The 23,101-nt window shown below is 39.0% G+C and overlaps 2 protein-coding genes and 1 pseudogene across 2 annotated transcripts; 2 read left to right on the forward strand and 1 right to left on the reverse strand.

Moving 5' to 3' along the window:
• Positions 1–2,663, forward strand: part of LOC104757431 — a 3,905-nt pseudogene extending 1,242 nt beyond the window's left edge.
• On the reverse strand, positions 6,586–8,478 carry LOC104759554. Its single transcript, XM_010482460.1, has 3 exons — positions 7,167–8,478; positions 6,859–6,986; positions 6,586–6,792 (listed from the first exon to the last, which is right to left on the reverse strand). The coding sequence occupies exons 1-3, from the start codon at positions 8,476–8,478 to the stop codon at positions 6,586–6,588; spliced, it is 1,647 nt and encodes a 548-aa protein (XP_010480762.1).
• On the forward strand, positions 11,570–13,068 carry LOC104759555 (probable FBD-associated F-box protein At1g32375). Its single transcript, XM_019238940.1, has 3 exons — positions 11,570–12,432; positions 12,549–12,701; positions 12,798–13,068. Exons 1-3 carry the CDS (start codon positions 11,570–11,572, stop codon positions 13,066–13,068), a joined length of 1,287 nt encoding a protein of 428 aa, XP_019094485.1.

Here is a 23,101-nt window from a genome sequence, read left to right on the forward strand (position 1 = left end):
GATACTTCAAGGAATCTACTGGACAACAACACCTTCTTGCTCAGGTTTGGGCGCCTGTTAAAAACCGTGGACGATATGTTCTTACTACTTCAGGACAGCCCTTTGTTCTTGCTCCCAATAGTAACGGCCTTCATCAATACAGGATGGTTTCCTTGACCTATATGTTTTCCCTTGATGGTGAACGCGACGGTGACCTCGGCCTTCCCGGTCGCGTTTTCAGGAAAAAGTTGCCTGAGTGGACTCCCAATGTGCAGTATTACTCCAGCAAAGAGTTCTCCCGCCTTGGTCACGCCTTACACTATAATGTTCAGGGAACCTTGGCTTTGCCTATTTTTGAGAAAGTTTGTAAAGGGCTTGAGGTTTGCTTTTCGTTTCTCCTTTTCTTTGGGGGTTCCTTTATCAGTATCCTTTGATCTTGCGCTGATATGAGCGTTTTCTACATGTGTTGCAGGCTGTGAATCTGAAAACTTCGGAAATATTGAACCACGAGACCACTCAGGTTATCTGCGAGTCCAAATGTCAAATCTCGAGTATTCTTTCAGAAACTTTCAAGAACTGTCTTGAGTTCATTTTGTGCTGTTCCTTGTCGTTTTGATCCCCATTTTCCTTTTGACTTCTCCTATACCAGATCTGCAACGAGGGTCGCCAAAATGCATTGGCTGAGATTTTGGAGATACTCACTGTGGTGTGCGAGACCTACAAACTGCCTTTAGCTCAGACATGGGTCCCTTGCAGGCATCGCAGTGTTCTAGCTTTTGGAGGTGGTTTTAAGAAAAGCTGTTCAAGCTTTGATGGGAGCTGTATGGGGAAATTCTGTATGTCTACCAGTGATTTAGCGGTTTATGTTGTGGACGCTCATGTTTGGGGTTTCAGAGACGCTTGTGCGGAACACCATCTGCAGAAGGGACAAGGTGTTGCTGGGAGGGCGTTTCTCTCTGGAAATCTATGCTTCTCTAGGGATGTTACTCGGTTCTGCAAAACCGACTACCCCTTAGTACATTATGCACGCATGTTCAAGTTGACGAGCTGTTTCGCGGTCTGCTTAAAGAGCACCTTCACCGGGGACGATGAGTATGTTCTTGAATTCTTTCTTCCTCCAGCCATCACAGACAAGAGTGAGCAAGATTTTCTGTTGGGCTCTCTGTTTCAGACAATGAAGCAGCACTATTCGAGTCTCAAGGTTGTCTCTGAAACTGAACTCTGCGAAAACGAAATATCTCTTGAAGTCTTGGAAGCTTCAGAAGACGGAATGGTTTACTCGAAATATGAACCTATCAGGATACATCATCCAGCACCAATCTCTAAGGATTATCTTGAGCTCAACGCCCCCGAACAGAAGCTGAGCTTAAACTCTGATCTTATAGCTGATGGGTTTGAGAGGTTCCAAACGCTTGAACCTTTATCGGAGGCCAAAACAGTGAAAAAATCAGAAAGGAAGCGTGGTAAAACCGAGAAAACAATCAGTATAGAAGTGCTTCAACAATATTTTGCTGGTAGTCTAAAAGACGCAGCAAAGAGCCTCGGTGGTATGCTCTTAACTTTGTCTATTGATTTTTGTAATTGTTGATGGCAAACTAAAAGAACTTTGTGCTTTCTTTTTCCTGTTTGCCCAACAACAATGAAACGCATTTGTCGACAACACGGGATCTCACGGTGGCCATCTTGCAAAATCAACAAGGTGAACCGATCTCTAACACGACTTAAACATGTTATAGACTCTGTTCAAGGTGCTGATGGATCACTCAATTTGACCTCCCTCTCCCCTCGCCCTTGGTCTCACCAAATATCTCCAACCGAAAACCAACCACCAAAGAACTTCCCTCCAGCTTCTACATCTCCTCCAAGTTATCTCCAAGATGTCAAGATTGAAAACAGAGATGCAGAAGACGGTGCAGGTTCATCAAAATCGCGTGCTTCTTGCAAAGGTAAAAGTAAAAGCATTTCATCATCTACATGTATTCTACTGCAAAATCTCAAGATCCGTCACCATTGTTCTCATACTGTCTCGTGTTCCACAGTGGGTCCTATATGCGAGACGCGTTTTCGGCTTCCAACACACAATTAAGAACCAGCCAGGCAGACGGCCTTGGACGATTCGGACAGTAGCTCTAAAAACATAGCTAATTTTTGGACACACTTAAGCTGCCAATATACAGCTTCTCCAACAACACTCCACAATAAGCTCGCGAGTATAAAGGCAACGTACAGAGAAGACATCATCAGGTTCAAGATCTCACCGGAGTCGATAAGCATTATGGAACTGAAGCAGCAAGTGGCTAAGAGGCTGAAGCTCGAAATGGCTGCGTTTGAGCTCAAGTATCTAGATGACGACAGCGAATGGGTCTCGGTCTCGTGTGATGCTGACCTCAGTGAGTGCCTTGACACGTCTGCAACGAAAGCAAACACACTGAGGCTCTCAGTACATGACGTGACTCTAAACTTTGGGAGCTCATGCGAAAGCTCAGAGGAAAACATGATGTGCTTATGACAAATTGACAATGCTTCTCTTGTATACAACTTTCTTGTATGGATCTGAGAGTTTTGTTTTCTGGGAAGAGGAGTTTTAGACAGTATTCATTCTTTTGAGATGTATAAAAATGCATACTTCTCCACATATAAATAGATGTTGATTGGAACAATAAAAATAAAAACTATTACTTGCCTATGTATGTGACTTCTGTTAATTACACTTGCAATTACTAATATACTTTAACAAACTCTGAATTGAGCTTAAGGAACAAGATGAAGAATTGATTATGATTCTCATTAATTGTAAACTGTACAGTGTTCAGTGTTCTCTGTTTATATACAGCATAAGCTTAAGCTAACATAAGCCTAATAATAGCTTAAGACTTAATTGGTAAATTAGACACTTTTGCAATAAATAATTTGAAAAGTAGACACTTTTAAAAACAAATTTGAGAAGTAGACACTTTTCTCTTTCCTCTCTTATGGAAAGCTCTATTAGAGAGGGATTTAGAAAATGACATTTTTAACCTTTTGTTTCTTTCTTTATGTATCCATATAAAGACAAATTGGTTTTTAAATTTGAGAATAATAAAAATCAGTTCAATAATAAATGTATGTTTTAATAATCCATTTTTAACATTTTGTTTCTTTCTTTATGTATCCACATAAAGACAAATTGGTTTTTAAATTTCAGCCTAATAAAAATCAGCTCAATAACAAAGGAATGTTTTAATAATTGATGAATGTTATACTTTTTATTTTTTTAGACATGACCAAAACAATAACCTAAATTAACAAAATTATCTTTACAAATTAATAAATCCTTTTTAATGGATTTATGTGTTTTGAATTTTAGATGTGTAATTGATTTTTGAGAAATATCCTAAACAACACTAAAACATGTATTATGGATAATTATGTCACACATTTCATAAACTTCCCAAAATATCATTATTAGACACATTACAATATTTTAAATTAATTTTTAGAAATTTTATAAACTTCCCAAAAATTTTAGAATTGTTGTTTTTTTTAGTTTTGAGTTCTCCATTTTATATTTAGGTTATAGTTTTGAAGGAATAAAGTTTAGTATTTATAGTGTAGAGTTTATTTTGAAAATTTATTTAGATGGTACACAAAACCCAGATGGTACACTAAACCCAGATGGTACACTAAACCTAGTTTTGGTACACTCAACCCAGATAGTACACCAGAATAACAGTATTTCACATATTAAATTATTTTAAATTTGTTTTTAGATTTTTTTTTAGTTTTGTATTCTCTATTTTACATTTAGGTTATAGTTTTGAAGGGATAAAGTTTATTATTTAGAGTGTAGTGTTTATTTTTGAAAAATTATTTAAATGGTACACCAAACCCAAGATGGTACACCCAACCCAGATTGTACACCATAATTACAATATTTCACACAATACAATATTTTAAAGTTAGTTTTTAGATTTTTTTAGGTTTAAGTTCTCTATTATACATTTAGGGTATAGTTTTGAAGGGATAGAGTTTGGTGTATAGATTGTAGGGTTTTTATTTTGAAAAACTAATTAGATAGTACACTAAACCAATATGGTACACCAAACCTAGATGATAAACCAAATCTAAATGGTAAACTAAACCCAGATGGTACACCAAATCCAGATGGTATATTAGATCTAGATGATACACCACATTCAAATGGTACACCAGACCCAAATGGAATACCATATTCAGATGGTAAACCAGATTCAGATGGTACACCAGACATAAATGATACACCAGAGTCAGATGGTACACCATAGTCAAGTGGTACACCAGCCGTCTTTTGATTCTTGGATTTCCAAGATATCAATGAAGTGCCCAAGAAGACACAATAACCAGAAACAGAACGTCGTGAATCACGACAAGCTCCCCAGCTAGCATATGCAAAGGCATTCAAGCAATTCTCTGTAACGGCAGAGTAAAACAAACCAAGTCCCGGATTACCTTTGATATACTTCAAGATTCTATGTGCTGCATGTAGATGAACATCAGTAGGAGCCTGAAGAAATTGACTGAGCTTATGGACAACATAAGTAATATCCGGTCTTGTGAGTGTCAAATACAAAAGCCTGCCAATCAATTCACGATATGAAGTCACAGACGCCAAAGGTACACCAGTCTCCTGAGTAAGATTGACATATGGATCCATCGGTACATCATTTGGTTTGCAAGCAAGAAGACCTGTATTCTCCAACTAATCCAATGCGTATTTCCGCTGACAAACAGAGATGCCTTTAGATGAGCGAGCAATCTCCAGGCCAAGGAAGAATCTTAATTGACCAAGGTCCCTGATCTTGAAAGCTTTATGCAGCACACTCTTTATAGCAGCTAAATCCTCATCATTGCTACTCGCTATGGCAATATCATCAACATAAACAAGGAGAATAGTAATTCCTCTCTTGGTAAATTTGATGAATAAAGCTGTATCAGATGGACACTGGAGAAAACCATCATTAAGCAACACAGAGGTAATCAGTTTGTTCCATTGCCTAGACGTCTGTTTAAGTCCATAGATGGATTTACGAAGTCTGCAAACAGGGTTAGGAGGAAGAACCTCATCGGGACCTGGAGTATAGCCTTGAGGAAGGCTCATATAGATCTCCTCTTCCAAGTCACTGTGTAAAAAATCATTCAAGACATCCATTTGAGCAAGTGACCATCCCTCTTTAGCCGTTAACCCAACATTAGCTTCACACTAGTCAACTTAACAACAGGGGAGAACGTCTCGATATAGTCAACACCTGCGACCTGTGTGTAGCCTTTCGCCACCAAACAAGCCTTATAACGCTCAACAGATCCATCAGAATGGTACTTAATAGTCCAAACCCACTTGCAACCAACCACATTCTTACCAAGAGGAAGAGAAACAACATCCCAAGTATGATTCTGTTTCATAGCCGTAAGTTCGTCATTCGCAGCACCAGTCCATTTTTCACAAGCCATGGCTTGTTGAAACGTTTTCGGTTATGTCTCTTGAGAATATGTAAGAAGATTGGCACAAAAATGGGTGGAAAGTTTATCATAGGTCAAAACAGAGGAAAGAGGATAAGGTGTGGTGTGATTCGAAGGTAAAGATGGAGAAATTTGTGCAAGTGCATAGTGATACTCGGATAAGTAACTAGGAGCCTTAGTTTGACGCTGTGAGCGCCTAGAATGTTGAGATGGCAATGCTTCAACAAACACTACATGATTACTTTGTCGAGTAGTAGAATGAGATGATGCATGAGGTGGAGACAATAAGGGTGGATCAGATGATGATGATGAATGAGTGTTAGAAGGAACAAATGCAGTGGAGGATGACAAAGGAAAAGAATGATCATGAATGGGGGAAGGATCAGGAGATGGAACAGGGGATACAATGTGCTTGGAAAAAATCAGGAATGATCAAAGATGCAGTTTTATATGGAACAACAGTTTCATGGAAAATGACATTCCTAGTAATCGAGATGCAATTAGTAGCCAAATCAAGCACTTTGTAACTCTTATAGCCTGGTGGATAGCCTAAGAAAATAGAAAAAGTAGCCCTAGGAGTGAATTTATGTCTATCCTTTTGTAAAGTACTAGCATAACACAAGCAACCAAAAGTCCTAAGCAAAGAGTAATCTGGTTTTCTACTCATCATTTTCTCATAAGGAGACTTATTATCTAATAATGGAGAAGGTGTTCTATTGATCAGAAAGACAGCAGTACTAACACAATAACTCTAATAAGCAAGAGGCACATTCGACTGAAATAATAAAGCTCGAGCAACATTTAAAACATGTTGGTGTTTCCTCTCAACAACTGAATTCTGTTGTGGTGTATATGCACAAGAAAAATAATGGATCATGCCATTTTCTTTTACCAATTCATCAAATGAAAGTTCAGGTGCATTATCACTATGAATAGCTTTTATTTTTGCCTGATATTGAGTAAAAACATGCTGTAAAAACTGTGGAAAAATAGTCCAAACATCACTTTTATTTCTTAAGAAGTAAACCCATGTTGTTCGAGTACAATCATCAACTAAAGTAAGAAAATATCTATAACGTTCAACAGACTCTGTAGAAAAGGGTCCCCCTATATCTAAATGGACAAGAGAACTCATGTTGTAACCCATGTTGTAACTTGTGCACTTGACGGATGTCCAAGGCGATGATGCCAGAGAGTCGCATCAGACGACAAGGATCCACAAAAGAACTCAGAAGAAGAGGACTCAGGAATTTTGAGAGATGATAGGGATTGTAAGTCTAGAATATAAAGATGATGCATGAGATGACCCCTACCAATCATCGAGTCCTGAGAAAACCCCTGAAGAAAACAAAAAGTAGGATAGAAATGAGCGGAACATTGATTATGATGAAGTAAACTACTTACACTAATCAGATTAAAATGAAAATCATGAACATGTAAAACATCATAAAGAACTAATGATGCATACAAATGTATATTTCCAGAATGATGAATGGGCAATTTGATACCATTTGGCAAAGTAACTATAATGCCTGATATAACACGAACATCTTTAAATCTAGACAAATCACAGCAAACATGACTTGTTGCCCCACTATCAATTATCCAAGAACCACTAGGCAATACAGTTTGTAGTGATGAAAGACAATGATAGTGGAAGGTAAGCAAATGATTTTCATATCTCAAGTTAGTAGAAATAGAGAAGACATTACCGGAAGTCGAATTAACAGCCATGACACCTTTTTCAGAGATTGAAATGGAAGACTGAGAAATCGGAGCTAGAGGCTCTGAAGCAGCTACTTGAGCAGACATCTGATTCAATTGGTGAATAAGCCCCTGAACTTGAGACTGAGAGAGTTTAGTAACATCCAAGTTCATTGGAGAAACTGGTGGAGGAGGATAATACAGAAGCTGCCCACTCGGTGTTCCATCAAACACATTAGCAACAGTCCGTTGCATATTAGTCTCAGATGGTTTAGACGTGGATCTTGGAGTTGTGAAAGATTGACCTCGAGGAGCAAAGGAATTAGTAGGTCGATAACCAGAATTATTACCACCATTATTGCGACCATTGTTATTATTATAGTGTTTATATCCAGGAGGATAGCCATGGAGACGATAACACTTCTGCACCGTGTGTCCCATCTGATCACAATGAGTACACAATGGCCTGTTACCCCTTGGTCTATAAGAACTGTAAGCACCAGAAAATTCACCAGACTCATACATTGCTCCATCATAAGATCCAATGGTCTGAAAAACTACATTCTCAGCCTTGACAATCGGCTTGACATTCAGCTGCCATTCATCTTGTTGAACCATGTTGAATACTTCATCAATACTTGGAATAGGCTTAAGCATCAATATATACCGCCTAGTTTGATTAAAACCATCATTAAGACCCATCAAAAACTTGGTGACCTTACTCCTTTGTTGCAACCTTTCCCACAAAACCGCTGCATTACACTCACAACGTCCACATGTACAAACATGAATCTCGATATAATTGGTATACTCCTCCCATAATGTGACCAATTCAGTAAAATAAGCACTAACATCCATTGAGCCCTGTTGTAGTGATCCTAGAAGTTGTTCTATCTCAAAAACACGCGGTGCATCATCTTGTTTAAAACGAGAGATAATGCTCTTCCAAATCGCAGCAGCAGTAGGCATATACAATAAACTCTGCACTATTTTCTTAGAAACCAATCCCATCAACCAAGTACTAACCATATCATTACAACGTGACCAAGAACCATACAGAGGATGATCAGAAGAAAGTTGAGTGATAGTACCGTCGATGAATCCAAGTTTGTTACGTACATTCAATGCCATGCGAACAGATCGTCGCCAAGAATGAAACTCTGTTCCAGTATTGAGGCAATCAGTGACTATCTGGAGCCCAACATGATCGGTACTGTGTAGATACAACGGATTCTCATAAAGATCATTACATAAAGACGAATTCGTCGCCAGAGTCGCCGTCGTACCATTTGGAATCGCTGAAGACGAGTGAGACGCCATATCTTGTATCGAATCAAGGAATTAACAAAGAGATCGAGTCGAATAAAGAGAATAACAAGAACCGAGCTCGATTAGGTCAAAGAAAACGAAAAAAAATCAGATCAAGAGAGACACAAACAAAAGACGAATTCTGAGAGGCACTTATGAAGAAGACAACACAGCTGAAATTAGCAAAATCCAAAAGAAATTGAATGAGAACAAGATCAATTCTGAGAGGCACTTATGATCGGAGAGCTCTGATACCATAACACTCTGTCTGTAATAACTTTCATCATCGCTTTACTAGTCAAGCTCTGATACCATAACACTCTGCCTTTGTGTGTTATTCTATCGTGTTTTCATTTTTTATATGTATGTTATTGTAAGCTTTTTTAATATAAATATCGATACTAAAAAAAAAACTCTTTATTTTTGCATTTTAAGATAAAGGTACAAGGAGTAAACTAGATATTATTACACTTCATTGCCACTGGACTCTCCAATTAAACAAAGGTGTTCGGAGATGACACATCATTGACTTGTTCCAATGCATCATTGGATCAAATCCAGTCACAACCTGACCTGGCTTTTGATGGTTTACACTCTGGTTTTGGCATTGATCTATTGAAAACTCAACAAGAAGGGATATTAGAAATTTTACATATCGCAGAAGTGGCGGCTGACTACAAGGAGTCAATAAGTATGGAGACAAAACCCTTCGTATATCAAAATTTTGATAGAGTGCTTCTTAGAGAGCACAATTTACAGAAAAAAGCTGCAACAGGTGAAGGATTCAAAATCTTGGAAGTGCAAATATAAACTGCAGAAGGTTCCTATACATAAGATGTGTGTCCGAGCCATTTTTCAGCCCATCAATGGGTATGAGGTCTCGACTGTGGTTCAGAGAAATGATCAACAAGGTGTTCCTCATTTAACAGCTTCCTTCCAAATAGAGTATTTGATAATTGGACTCGCAAAGATGAAGAAACAACAATTTCCAAATCTGCATTTCATGAAGCAAGTCCACATGTTTCAGTTTCTACGGAAAATGAAAACAGTTACTGGTTCGTACTTGAGAATTGATTTCAAGGACATGTTACATATTCTCATTGGTGTGGTACAGTTCCAAGTGTGGCACAAATGGAGATTTAAACAATGCCAAACAAAGATGGTTTTGAAGTTTCATGTGATTTGTGTGAGAAAGGTTGCCTTTTGGTAGACGTTTCCTCTGTTAATCTTTCTTCTTTTCTGCAACTGGGATGAAATGTGATAACACAAGAGGACACACCTGAAGGAGGACCATCTAATCTGCGCCGATCAAACAGGCTTAACACCAACTGTATGGAAAAGATGGCTAACACTGATGCATCCCCAAATGAAACTCGAAAACGCAAAAGGGTAGAGGATCATTCCATATTAACTAGAAGTGAGTCAGCGGGTGACATTGAAGGTGGAGAGGATGTTCAGTTTCTAGGGACACAGGTTAGGGAAGGTGGAGAGGGTGTACAGAGTCTATGGAATGAAGGAAATGCGCAAAGCCCCGGTACATTTGATCAGTATGATGATTATGGAGATGCTCTGAAGATCACTCAAGAAGATGATTTGATGCAGGAAATTAACGACTCTGTAAGTGTTGTTACGTTCTTACATCCCATTCCCATATTTTTATCTGATTCCTCTCTGTCTCCCTTTACATCTCACATCTCACTTATGATTATAATTATATATTCAATTTCTTTTAGGATCACTGTCCAAATTGTGTGAAGACGAAAGAATCAATGATGAGAGAGATAGATAATCTTAAACTGAGTCTTCAATTGTACCAAGGACATAGCCTGAATCATTTAAACTACGACGAGCTCCTTCGTTTTGAGATCCAACTTGAATCTTCTCTGCATAATGCTCGAGCTCGTAAGGTATATAATATACACGCTCTATATACATACATTTCATTGTTCAAACGACTCATATACAACATGTATTTTGATGAACAACAGTTTTATAAAACATACACATATCCCAACTTTTACAATTTCAATGGTTCATGTTTCTTGTTTATTAATTATGTAGTTTGAGTTCATGCGGCAGCAGCAACAAACAGACAAGTATAAGGGAAAGGGAAATGTGAGTTCTCTTGCCAATGGTTTATAATCTGATGATAGCTAAAATAAAAATTAAGTTTTTAAGCTTTAGAATAGAATGTATGACCATTTTTTAACTATTGGTATAACTGTTCATTAGGAAATACTCATGGATGAAGGAAGCACACAGTTATCCAATCCGGTACGTGCCTTGGAGTGTCAAAGGCAAGGAGATGATGACATCATGCACCGGCAAGTGAAGAAGGAGTTCCCTTGTTTAGTTTATATAGTGTTAGACTAATCAATCTACCGATTTCCGGTTGAGCTTCTTTTGGTCTGATTGGTTCGGTTAAATTGGACCATCTTGGTTTAGAATTATATGACAAGGTATATAAAAAAGAACATGAATTAAGTGGTGAGGGTATAAATTAAGAAGACCTTCTTCTTCGTTGAACGAGAAAAGTACCGGACTAGTTACAGGTAAACGTGTATATATATATATATATATATGTTTTCGAAGTAGTATTAATTCGTGAAGAATATATCTTTTTTGGGTAACATTTGTTGGATAATTTCTAACTTGAAGAAGAAGTTATCTGCTAGGAAGTTGCCAAAAGAGATAGAATAGAAAAAAAAAAAGTTCCAAAATCAATAAGTTGTATAATGTTAATTCTAATAGGTTTAGGAGGATATAAATATAATAGTCTTCTGTAAAACTTGAGAGAGATTTAGTTTTGAGAAGTTTCTAAATCAATAAGAGAGGTGTTCTTATTTTTCAAGTTCTTTAATTCTTAGAACATTAAGCGTTCATTGAGTTTGGATAATTGGATGTCGTTTGCTTCCTTTCTGTTTGTGAGTGATATGTACCTCGTTAGGGTTTTGCTTGTTGCGTAGGAATATTTTTGTTTGGTTCCTGAGGAAAACAGAAACTGAGAGTCTCTTATATCTTGTTTTCCTTTTTCGACGTTTTCAGGGTTGATAGGGAAATTTGTGGAGGAATTTTGGAAAGGGTTAGCTCTCAAATCTCAGTCATGGATCAGTTACCTGAAGAATTGCTCTTGAGAATATTGTCGTTTCTGCCTACAATGAAAGATGTTGTGGCCACAATGGTTTTGTCAAAACAATGGAAGTCTCTTTGGATGTTTGTGCCAGAACTGGTATACGATGATAGCTATCAATCCATTGATTATGAAAGATTTTCCCGCTTTGTAGACAGGTCTTTGTTTCTGCACGAGGCTCCAGTTATAGAAACTTTGTATTTCAAACTTGGTCAAACATGTGGTGCTGAAGATATTAGAGTCTGGATTAGAGCTGCAGAAAAGTTTTCTGTGCGTGAACTGCATATCAAGTTCGTCAGCCCTTCTGATGCATCTCCAACCATACTTCCGAGGAGCTTGTACACACGGTGCAGAATGCTTGTTACCTTGATACTAGTTGAGGCGGTTCTTGTGGACGATGTTAATTGTCCAATTTCTTTCCCTTCCCTCAAGTTATTGCATCTTGTATACTTGACGTATCCAGGTGGTGATGAATTTGTCAACAAGCTTTTATCAAGTTGTCCTGTGCTTGAAAAATTGGTTGTGATGCAGTTTCCTGGTGATAATGTGACTATTTTCACCATTAGAGTGCCTTCTCTAAAGCATCTACGGATGCTGAAACCATTACAACATTATAGTGATAATGCACATGGTTTTGTGATAGATGTTCCTTCTTTGGAGACGTTGGAAATAGTTGATTATACGGATGGGTTTTGTGTCATTGAGAATGAAATGCCTAATATTGTAAGAGCATCTATTGACTGTAATCAGACTCATCGTGGGAGGATTATTCTGAGTTCTATAATTATGTCAGTCAAGTGTCTCTTTTTATGTTTACCAACCTCAGAGGTATTTTCTTCTTAATTGCAAGTTGTGGTTTCTATCATTCTGCCATCTGCACGATTGGAAATAGTTAGTATTCTTGCGATCAGGTCTCTAGTCACTAACCTTTCTTGTACTTATTTTGTCTTGTATGCATGCAGGATGCATATCATGTTGGTAGTATCTTCCACCATCTTGTAGAGTTAACGCTATGCACATGTGATGAGCAGTGGTTGAACCTACTTCTTCGTTTGCTTGGAGATTCCCCTAAATTACGATCTCTCAGACTTATTCAGGTACATAAGTAAATCTCAACCCAACTCATTCAGTGTCTTTGACCAGGTTATTTTCCAATTCATTGTCTAATGTACTGTTTATATCAGCACCATGAAGAACCGAGCCCCTGCTGGATTAAACCGAGCCCCTGCTGGATTAAACCGAGTTCAGTTCCTAAATGTTTGTTATCGAGTTTTGAAACTCTAGAATGTAGAGACTATGAAGGAAAAGAAGAAGAGAAAGAACTGCTAGGATATATCTTAAGAAACGGAAGCTGTTTAAAAAAGGTAACTGTGTCCTCCACATCCACTGACAGCGAGAAGAAACTTGAGATGATCAAGGAGGAGTTATTGTCCATCAGGCGTTCACCTACCTGTCAGCTTGTATTTAACTGAAGCTACAGTAAAACATGTCATTACAACGTTGGTTCATGTTTGGTCTGGATGTTAGATTACTTTGATATTATTTCCTTTTCCAAATTTAGCTCTTTGAATTTCTCATTTTCTTTTTGCCTAAGTCTCTGCGTACTCTAAAAAAAAAAAAAACACTAGTAGAAATTTCTCGTATAGACATGGAAAATTAAGTGACTAAGGCTATATTTTCGTGACTATGTGACCGCACAGACACGGAAAGACACGGAAAAAAGTTGTGTCTATACGATCGTGACCTAAAAATTTTTGTGTCTTTTCGTGACATAATAGCCACGGTTTTGGCACGAGTAATTCGCTACTAGCTTTAGCCACAGATAATCTGCGGCATTCTCATATAGTTTTAATAAAAAAAAAAAAAAAATTGGCGATTACAGAAAATTAAAAATATCACAATGATTTGTTTATTAAATTGTGAAAATGATTTTAATTATACAAAACAAAATTGAAATAGAAAATAAAAAATGCTTCAACTGAGAAAGACATTTGCTCTCCGCCGCTCTTCCCCGCCACCTTTCTGCCGCTCTCCTTTTGTCACTGATTCTTCTCTATATGCATTTCCCTCTTTGGATCCTAAGAAATGAAACAAAATCCAATTGTTTTTGTTGATTTTAGAAGTAAATACAAGAGATTTACCTTTTAGACATCGAACGGCGACGAGATCTGAAAAGAAATGGTCGGATATAATGGTCAGATCTGAAAAAAATCAGATCTGAAACAGAGGAAAAAAGAGATTTACCTTTGAGAGGGTTGATTCCAAGCCGAAGATGATAGGCTGAGAATTCCCTTAGCGTTCATGAAGAAGAAGTTGAGGACTAAGGGGAGAAGAGCTAGACAATGGGAGAAGAAGCAGGTCAATGAAAGTGGCTAAAGTCAGACTTAAGGAAGAGAAGCTTCAGAGTGAAGAAGAGGGTTCACTTGTTATGTTATTTCAATGCACTGTCGTTTTAATATTATAAGTGTGTATTTAAGTGGAACCTGAAACAGTAGGGTTTCCTATCTTATGAATCAAGTATTAATCTCTTAATCCTGCCTCTTTCTATCCTTCTATCTCTTCTCTTACCTTATCTCTAATCATTTCTATTTCCTATCTCTTCAAGTTAAGTCCCGACTTAACATTTGGTGCTTTCATTGAGAGACGATGGCTTCCACACCAGATCCACGACAAGGCTCTTCGGAACTCGAGTCTAGGGTGGTGGCGGAGACACCACAACCGAACGAATCAGCCGACCAACGCGAAGCTCGCCGCGACAGGGAGATGTCGATGTTGTGGGAAGTGGTTCACAACATCAACGCTCAGCTCCAGGCGATTTCACTCAACCGCAGCAGCACTCCACCGGGGTTCAGCACTCCGGCGACTGGGGTTCTTCCTCAGACCCCAGTGACAGCTTCGGGAAGTGGAGAGCAAGGTCGACCAGAGAAGGCTTTACCACTAGCGAACCCTAGATCTACTGAAGGGGTCTTAACAGCTCCAACGGTGGTTCCTGCTACGACAGTGGTGACGCGGTTGGCAAATCCACAACATCGGGTGGAGATTCCTGCCGAGGGTTTGTTACCAACTCCGACGGCGGTTCAGAGGTGGGAATACCAACAAAACAGGGGAGGTTGGCCTCGCAAACGAGTCGATCTGCCGCTTTTTGAAGGTCAGAACGCAGACGATTGGTTGTTTCGAATGGAAAAGGGGTTCTTTATGAACAACACACCTGAATATGAGAAGTTGGATGAAGCAGTCGCGTGTCTTACTGGGTCGGGAGTCACTTGGTGGAGAAACTCAGAGGACAGGATGCGGATTACAACTTGGAAGGATTTCCAGGACCGGTTTAAGGAGAGGTTTAAACCCAGCAGAGGTTGTTCTGCTATGGATCGTTTGCTCACCATTTGTCAACAGGGAACTGTCGATGAGTACCGTGATCGGTTTGACGAACTGACGGTGGAGCTCCCACATGTGACTGATGACGTGTTTGAGGCAGCTTTTCTGAGGGGGCTTAAGAAATACTTGCGAGACCCAGTCATTCGGAGTAGACCTAAGGACATGAACGCTATTGTTGATATGGCTCGGTTGGTGGAGTTTCAGGAAGGAGAGAACAGCAGCGCTCAAAACCGAACTTTCTCACGTCCTGCGGTGAACCACTCCTACTCTCACCAAGCGCAATCACCCAGGAAGCCAGTGGAGACAGTGAGGGTGGCGAGTAAACCGTCTGCGGGAAGCGGGTACAACCCCTGTCGACACTGTGGAGATCGTTGGTTTAGTGGGCACAAGTGCAGACAACCGAGACTTAAGTGCGTGGAAGTTGAGGAAGAAGATGACTCATTTGGTTTGGAGGAGAAGAAACCCGAAGAACTTGCCATGGAACAAGACGATGATCAGGAGCTGGTGACAGAAAACTTGGGATCCATGGGAGGCTTTTCGGGTGAGCAGTCCATGCGAATGAGAGGTAAGATCAAAGGTAAGTCTGTGGTTGTGATGCTTGATTCAGGGGTCTCTCGAAATTTTATTTCTGATAAGCTAGTACAGGAATTGGAGTTACCAGTTGCAGGCCACCGACGGTTTGGGGTACGTGTAGCAGGAGGTCAGATCCTCAAGGGTAGTGGCAAATGTTCGAGGTTGCTGTTAGAGATCCAAGGAGTGGATATAGTAGAAGATTTTTTGCTATTTGATCTGAAGGATTCGGATGTTATCTTGGGATTTCCGTGGTTGGCTTCTTTGGGGGATACTAGAACGAACTGGGCCATGCTAAGGCTGAGCTGGCAGATTGGAGCAATGTGGGTGACTATTGTAGGGGATCCAGCATTAAGCAAGGCTCAAGTTTCCTTAAACTCAATGGAGAGAATGGTTAAGAGGAAGGGAGTAGCGTACCTATTGGAGCTGACTGCACTATTTGAGAATGAGGAGAGACAGGATGATGAACCCTATGGGCTGGAGATGAGGAGGCTGTTAGATCGATACTAGTCAGTGTTTCAAATGCCACACAAATTACCCCCAATACGGAACCGTGAGCATGCTATCAACTTGAAGGAGGGAGCTGGTCCTGTCAACCTGAGGCCTTACCGGTACTCGTTTGTGCAGAAGAACGAAATAGAGAAGCTGATCCAGGAGATGCTAGAGGCACAAATCATCAGGCCGAGTGTTAGTCCTTACTCAAGTCCGGTGCTGTTGGTCAAGAAGAAGGATGGTGGATGGAGATTTTGCGTAGACTACAGAGCACTGAACACGGTGACGGTACCTGATCGATATCCCATTCCAGTTATTGAAGAACTCCTCGATGAGCTGAACGGAGCAGGAGTGTTCTCTAAATTGGATCTCAAGTATGGATATCACCAGATACGAGTTAAATGCAGTGATGTTGCTAAAACAGCCTTCAAGACTCACCAAGGGCACTATGAGTTCTTAGTAATGCCTTTCGGCCTTACCAATGCCCCATCGACGTTTCAGAGTGTGATGAACGACCTGTTTCGACCACATCTGCATCGGTTTGTATTGGTGTTTTTTGACGACATTATGGTTTACAGCTCGAATATGAAGGAGCACCTGCAACATCTCGAAGTTGTCCTCAAGTTACTTCATCAAAACAAGTTCTACGCCAATATGAAGAAGTGTTCGTTTGGACAGACCAAGGTTGCTTATCTCGGGCATGTGATATCGCGGGAAGGAGTAGCCGCTGATCCTGATAAAATCTCAGCGATGGTGGAATGGCCTGAGCCTAAGACAATCACAGAATTAAGAGGGTTTTTGGGGCTAACAGGCTACTATCGGCGGTTTGTGCGAAACTATGGGCAAATAGCAAGACCATTAACGGAGTTGCTCAAGAAGAATGGATTTGTGTGGTCGTTAGCAGCAACAGAAGCGTTTCAAGCTCTCAAACAAGCCGTAACAAGCTTACCAGTACTGGTGCTACCCAATTTTGAGAAGGAGTTTACCATTGAAACGGATGCATCAGGAGTAGGAATTGGAGCCGTTCTGTCTCAGGAGAGAAGACCCGTGGCTTTCATCAGCCAAGCATTTTCATCTCAAGGCTGCATCAAGTCGGTTTACGAGAGGGAATTGTTGGCGATTGTCAAGGCAGTTACCAAGTGGAATCACTATTTGACAGGAAGGGAGTTTGTCATTAAAACTGACCAGAGGAGTCTGAGGCATCTCTTAGACCAGAAGGCGGTATCAACGGTGCAACAGAGGTGGGCTGCCAAACTCATTGGTTTGAATTACCGCATAGAGTATAAGCCTGGAGTGGAGAATAGGGTGGCAGATGCCTTGTCCAGGAGACCACCCAACGAAACCTTGCTTCAAATTACTCTGGTGGCTCCCCTGAATGTAGACAAGAAGGAACTCATGACGCTCGTTAGGAAGGATGAGGAGTTCGGTGAGATTGTAAAAGGTTTGGAAAGGTGAGAGAAGGTAAAGGAGGGTTACAGTTTAGAGAAGGATGTGTTGTTAAAAGAAGGTCGCTTGGTTATACCTTCGGGATCTCCCTTCATTCCAAGGCTCTTGGAACAGTTCCACTCTGGTGTTGTAGGAGGACACGAAGGGGCGTTGAAGACGTTTAAAAGGCTGAGTCAGGAAGTGTATTGGAGGGGTATGAGGAAGGATGTGGTGGAGTATATAACAAAGTGTCAAGTCTGTCAAGAGAACAAGTATTCCACTTTATCTCATGCATGCCTCTTAGCTCCTTTACCCATTCCGTCTCAAATTTGGTCTAATATCAGTCTAGATTTTGTGGAAGGGTTGCCTAAGTCCAAAGGATACAATGCTATTTTGGTGGTGGTGGATAGGCTATCTAAATACAGTCACTTCATTGGTCTGAAACATCCGTTCACTGCTAAAACCGTGGCTGAGGCATTTATAAGAGAGGTAGTGAGGCTGCATGGGTTTCCAGAAACAATTGTATCTGATCGGGATAGGGTGTTCTTAAGCAGTTTTTGGTCGGAGTTGTTCAAGTTGCAAGGATCATCACTTCACAAAAGCACGGCGTATCACCCTCAAACAGACGGTCAGACGGAGGTCGTGAACCGGTGCCTTGAAACGTACCTGCGATGCTTTGCGAGTAGGAGACCAACCTCGTGGTTTCAATGGCTACCATGGGCGGAGTACTGGTATAACACTTCTTACCACTCCGCAACCCTAACATCACCTTTCCTTGCAGTCTATGGCAGGGAGCCTCCGAAACTGTTGCGCTATGGAGACACACCTACTGTCAATGCGTTGGTGGAAGAATTGTTGAAGGACCGTGACAGTTTGCTGGTGGAGCTGAGGGAGAATCTGGAGTTAGCTCAACAGAGGATGCAGAAGGGAGCGAATAAGCACCGTAGGGATGTGAGTTTTGTGGTAGGTGATTGGGTGTATTTGAAGCTGAGGCCGTATCGCCAACAGTCGTTAGTTCAGAGAAGGAATGAGAAACTAGCACAGCGTTACTTTGGTCCCTACCAAGTGTTTGAGAGGATTGGGAGAGTCGCCTATAAATTGAAGTTGCCGGCTCAGAGTCAGATTCATCCAACCTTCCACGTTTCTCAACTGAAGAAGGCGGTCCCTAATGGTCACACGGCTTCAGAGCTTCCTCCAATACTCACACCAACGTTGGAGTGGGCAACCGAGCCTGAAACTATCACGGATATCCGCAAGGATGTCAATACGAAGGGTGGAACTGAGGTTCTGGTGAAATGGAAGGGGTTACCAACTGCAGAATCCACTTGGGAGCCTCTGTCAACCCTAGTCGACCAGTATCCAGACATTAATCTTGAGGACAAGGTTAGTTCACTTCGGGAGAGTATTGATAGGCTGAGAATTCCCTTAGCGTTCATGAAGAAGAAGTTGAGGACTAAGGGGAGAAGAGCTAGACAATGGGAGAAGAAGCAGGTCAATGAAAGTGGCTAAAGTCAGACTTAAGGAAGAGAAGCTTCAGAGTGAAGAAGAGGGTTCACTTGTTATGTTATTTCAATGCACTGTCGTTTTAATATTATAAGTGTGTATTTAAGTGGAACCTGAAACAGTAGGGTTTCCTATCTTATGAATCAAGTATTAATCTCTTAATCCTGTCTCTTTCTATCCTTCTATCTCTTCTCTTACCTTATCTCTAATCATTTCTATTTCCTATCTCTTCAAGTTAAGTCCCGACTTAACAGAAGATCAGGGATTCACTGTCGAATTTCACAAACATATCCGAACCTAAAGCGTTGGTGGTTTAAAGGGACAGGGATTGTTGAAACAGAGAAAGCAAATACATTGAAGGAGATGAAATACTGGAGAAGGAGAAGAAGGAGATGAAGAAGACGTACTGGTGGATTCAAGTCGGAGGTTCGTAGGCGATGACGGTCGGAGAATTGGCCGGACGAAGGCATGATGATTCTTGGAGATGAAGAGATTCGTGTAAGAGATATAAGAGTGACTGCATTTTTTTTTTGTTAAGTGTGAAGTCGAGGGATTTGAGTGAGAGGGTTTTCTTGTTTTTTCCTTTTTTTTGTCTAACAAATAACTTTTAATAAGTTAACTATACTGAAACAAAATATGAAAATATTTTGGGGTTAAAATTTTCACCTAACCCGGGAAACCCAAATATTTTGGTGCCAAACAATTCAGCTATCCTAGGAAAACCAAATATTATTTGATTACGTTTGGTTTCTTAGTTAAATATATTTATGAAAGCATTTTGAAAAGAAAACATATGTTTTATAATTTGATTTTAAATTAGTAATAAAAAAAGACACAGTTTATACAAATAGCTCATGGATAAATTGTGGCAGCTTGTCATGGTTCAGCCACAATTTTAATTTGTGGCCACTTAGTAACGTATATGTCGTGACCATAACGTAGAAAATGAAGTTGCGTAAAAAACGAGACCATTTCGTGGTTAATTAAGCCACGATTAAAACACGAATATGTTACGTATTTCATTATTTTTAATTTCGTGGCATTTTGTGACTTTTTCGTGTCTAAATTGAAAAGTGCCACGTACTGATCGTGACTCTTTCATGGCTATAGGAGAAATTTCTACTAGTGAAAAAAAATAATAATAATAATAATCTGAATACTAGAAGGAAGAATGAAACGTAGGATCTATTATCTTATTATATAATGTTGGGTTTTTAAATTTAGTAACTAACAAGATTTTGACATGTGTCAACTTATCAATTTCAGATTTTAACATATGTAAAAGTTAATATGGTTTTGTTAATTTCTTCTAATTTCTCAATATTGATTGGTAGGTCATAAACCCTTCTTTTTTTTTGCAAACATAATGAAAAATACTTAGGTTCAACCTTTGTATTCACCACCTCTCCTCTCAACCAGAATATTCCATCTAATATTTTATTTAAAAAATAAATCAAAATTAAATTAAAAAGCAAAACAAATTATGAAAACAAATTCTGTATACTTTTAATTAAGGAAATTTAAGTATTGGATTGGTTTAGATCTTTAAAATTAGAACAAAATTATGTGTCGGTTTGGGTTTACAAATAAGGTGATTAGTGTTTAGATTTTACAATTAAAGCGAATGATATGTCGGCTTGGGTTTACAAATGAAGTGGTTAGGGTTTTAATTTTACAATTAAAACGAAATTATATGTCGGTTTGGTTTAGATTTTACAAACGAAATTATTTTACAAATGATGTAGTTAGCGTTTATATTTTACAATTATAACGGAATTATATTTTGGTTTGGGTTTACAAATAAGATGGTTAGGGTTTGGATTTTACAATTAAAGCGAAATTATATGTCGGTTTGGGTTTACAAATGAAGTGGTTAGGGTTTAGATTTTACAATTAGAATGAATTTATATGTCGGTTTGGATTTACAAATGAGGTGTTTAGGGTTTAGGTTTTACGATTAGAACAAAATTATATATCGGTTTGGATTTATAAAAGAGTGGTTTAAATTTTTAATTTTATAATAATGTATACAGATTTTATTTTCTTATTTTATAAGGGGGTGAATGAAGAGATTCACCCCTAGGAGTGAACCTAAGTATTGTTCAAACATAATTGTTACCATTATTCATTCAATCCCAATGGGAGATAACAAGTAGAAGCTCATCAACCTAATGGATGGATAAAATAGGCTAATCAAACACAAGCTTACAACAAACATAGATAGATAGATTGAAAAAACATAAATCGTTGTTGATAGATCCATAGGAGCTCAAAGACTGTGACACCTTGGTTTGCGGAAATGTTTAAAATAATTGATTTGGCCATATATGTCACCAAAATGCACTTATTTTTTCGGTCAAGAGTCCTGAGAGAACTTCATGATGGGTGATCGTTACGCATTCACCTTAAGTTGTACTACTACTAATACAAACTGGTATGTTGCAAATATATGTATTGGTCTTTTCTCAATATCTTACATGTTACAAACACACTGCTTAATCTTACAAATATTGGACCAGAAACACAACAGACAAATTATTTAAGCCCACGCTTAACTTGCGTTTTTTTGGGGCATCCAAAGTTGAAACATATCAGAATATGTTTATTCATCACAAACTCTTTGATTTGTCGTTTAACCTTAAGTTATGCAACTATAAATGTGTATTGAAAAGAGGAGGAGGTTGGACGCAAGGTTATCTTCCCAAGGGAGAAAAGCGGAGCCAAGGTTCTCTCCATGGTGGAGGAGGTTGGACGCAAGTTTCTCTCCATACGGGATAAGGGTGGAGCCAGGGTTTTCTCCATGGTGGTCATACATTATTCTGATGTTTAATTAGTTCAGACGTTACATGACAAAACCAATAATTTACAGCACAAGAAAAGTTTTTAAAGCCTCCCAGATGTAACAAACCAGCCATCCAATATAGGTGGATCCATGGGCCGGGAATAGATGTATGCCCCACGTAGGAAGGTGGGCCCATGGACTAAGAGTGGACATGGGCTCTTTTTAAGCACAATGGCGGTTGAGGCGTTGCATAGACAGGCTATATCATGGTGTGTCAAACACACTTCCACAAATACATTGTGAAATTTAACATTAGTTACTATCAAAAGATTATTCGACGTTAGAAAAAGGTTTTCACTTTCATTGGTTGTCGGAGCAAGCCATTTTGAGATAGCAAAAAGACGTGAACATGCTCTCTCCACACAGGAGGAGGGCAGAACCGAGGTTCTCTATGGTGGAGAAAGTTGGACACAAGGTTATCTCCCCAAGGGAGGAAGGTGGAGGAGGTTGGACGCAAGGTTATCACTCCAAGGGAGGAAAGCGGAGCCAAGGTTCTTTACATGGTGGAGGGGGTTGTACGCAAGGTTCTCTCCATAAGGGATGAGGGGGGAGCCAGGGTTTTCTCCATGGTGGTCATACATTATCGTGATGATACATCATTGATTAGTATATTATGTAATATATTTTTTATTCAAAATGGTTTTTGAGCCAACAATTTTAGTAATTAAAAATCTATGCAGAAGTGAAAGTAAAATAGTTGGCTTAATGTGTTCATATAGACATTTTCTAGGTGGTGATAAAGAATATATTTGTAACATAGAGTATATTTAGGTGTAAAAAAAATACACTTTTAATAGTAACATACATAAAAGATTTGTAAATGGATATAAATCAGTGTATTATAACAAAAATAAAATTTATAAATAACGTACAACAAATTTCAATATATTTTTGTTAACTTTAATTTAATTTATAAAATTTTAAACCCGCACATCGGGCGGGTCCTCATATAGTATTAGATAAAGATAGCAAAAACTATTGTTTGAATAATATATCAAAGAATATATATATATATATATATATGTTATATATAATTACCTAAATGGATGATTATCTATATGAAATTCAAGAAAAGGCCATCTGAATTTTATTATAAAAAAAAAGAACACAAGAAAAGTTTCTTGAGCATGCAGATCATAAACATATATGAGCTCTAATAGTAGCTGTTCTCTTGTTGTTTGAATGAAATGTTCTCTTTTGGTTCTCCTCACTCTGCTACTTTTTATTGATCCTTAAGTCTGCTGATCTCACCGCACTACAACAAATATGTACATTGATAGCAGACGGATATAGCTCAT

Source organism: Camelina sativa, chromosome 17 (genome assembly GCF_000633955.1).
Source record: "Camelina sativa cultivar DH55 chromosome 17, Cs, whole genome shotgun sequence".
Classification (NCBI taxonomy): Eukaryota; Viridiplantae; Streptophyta; class Magnoliopsida; order Brassicales; family Brassicaceae; genus Camelina; species Camelina sativa.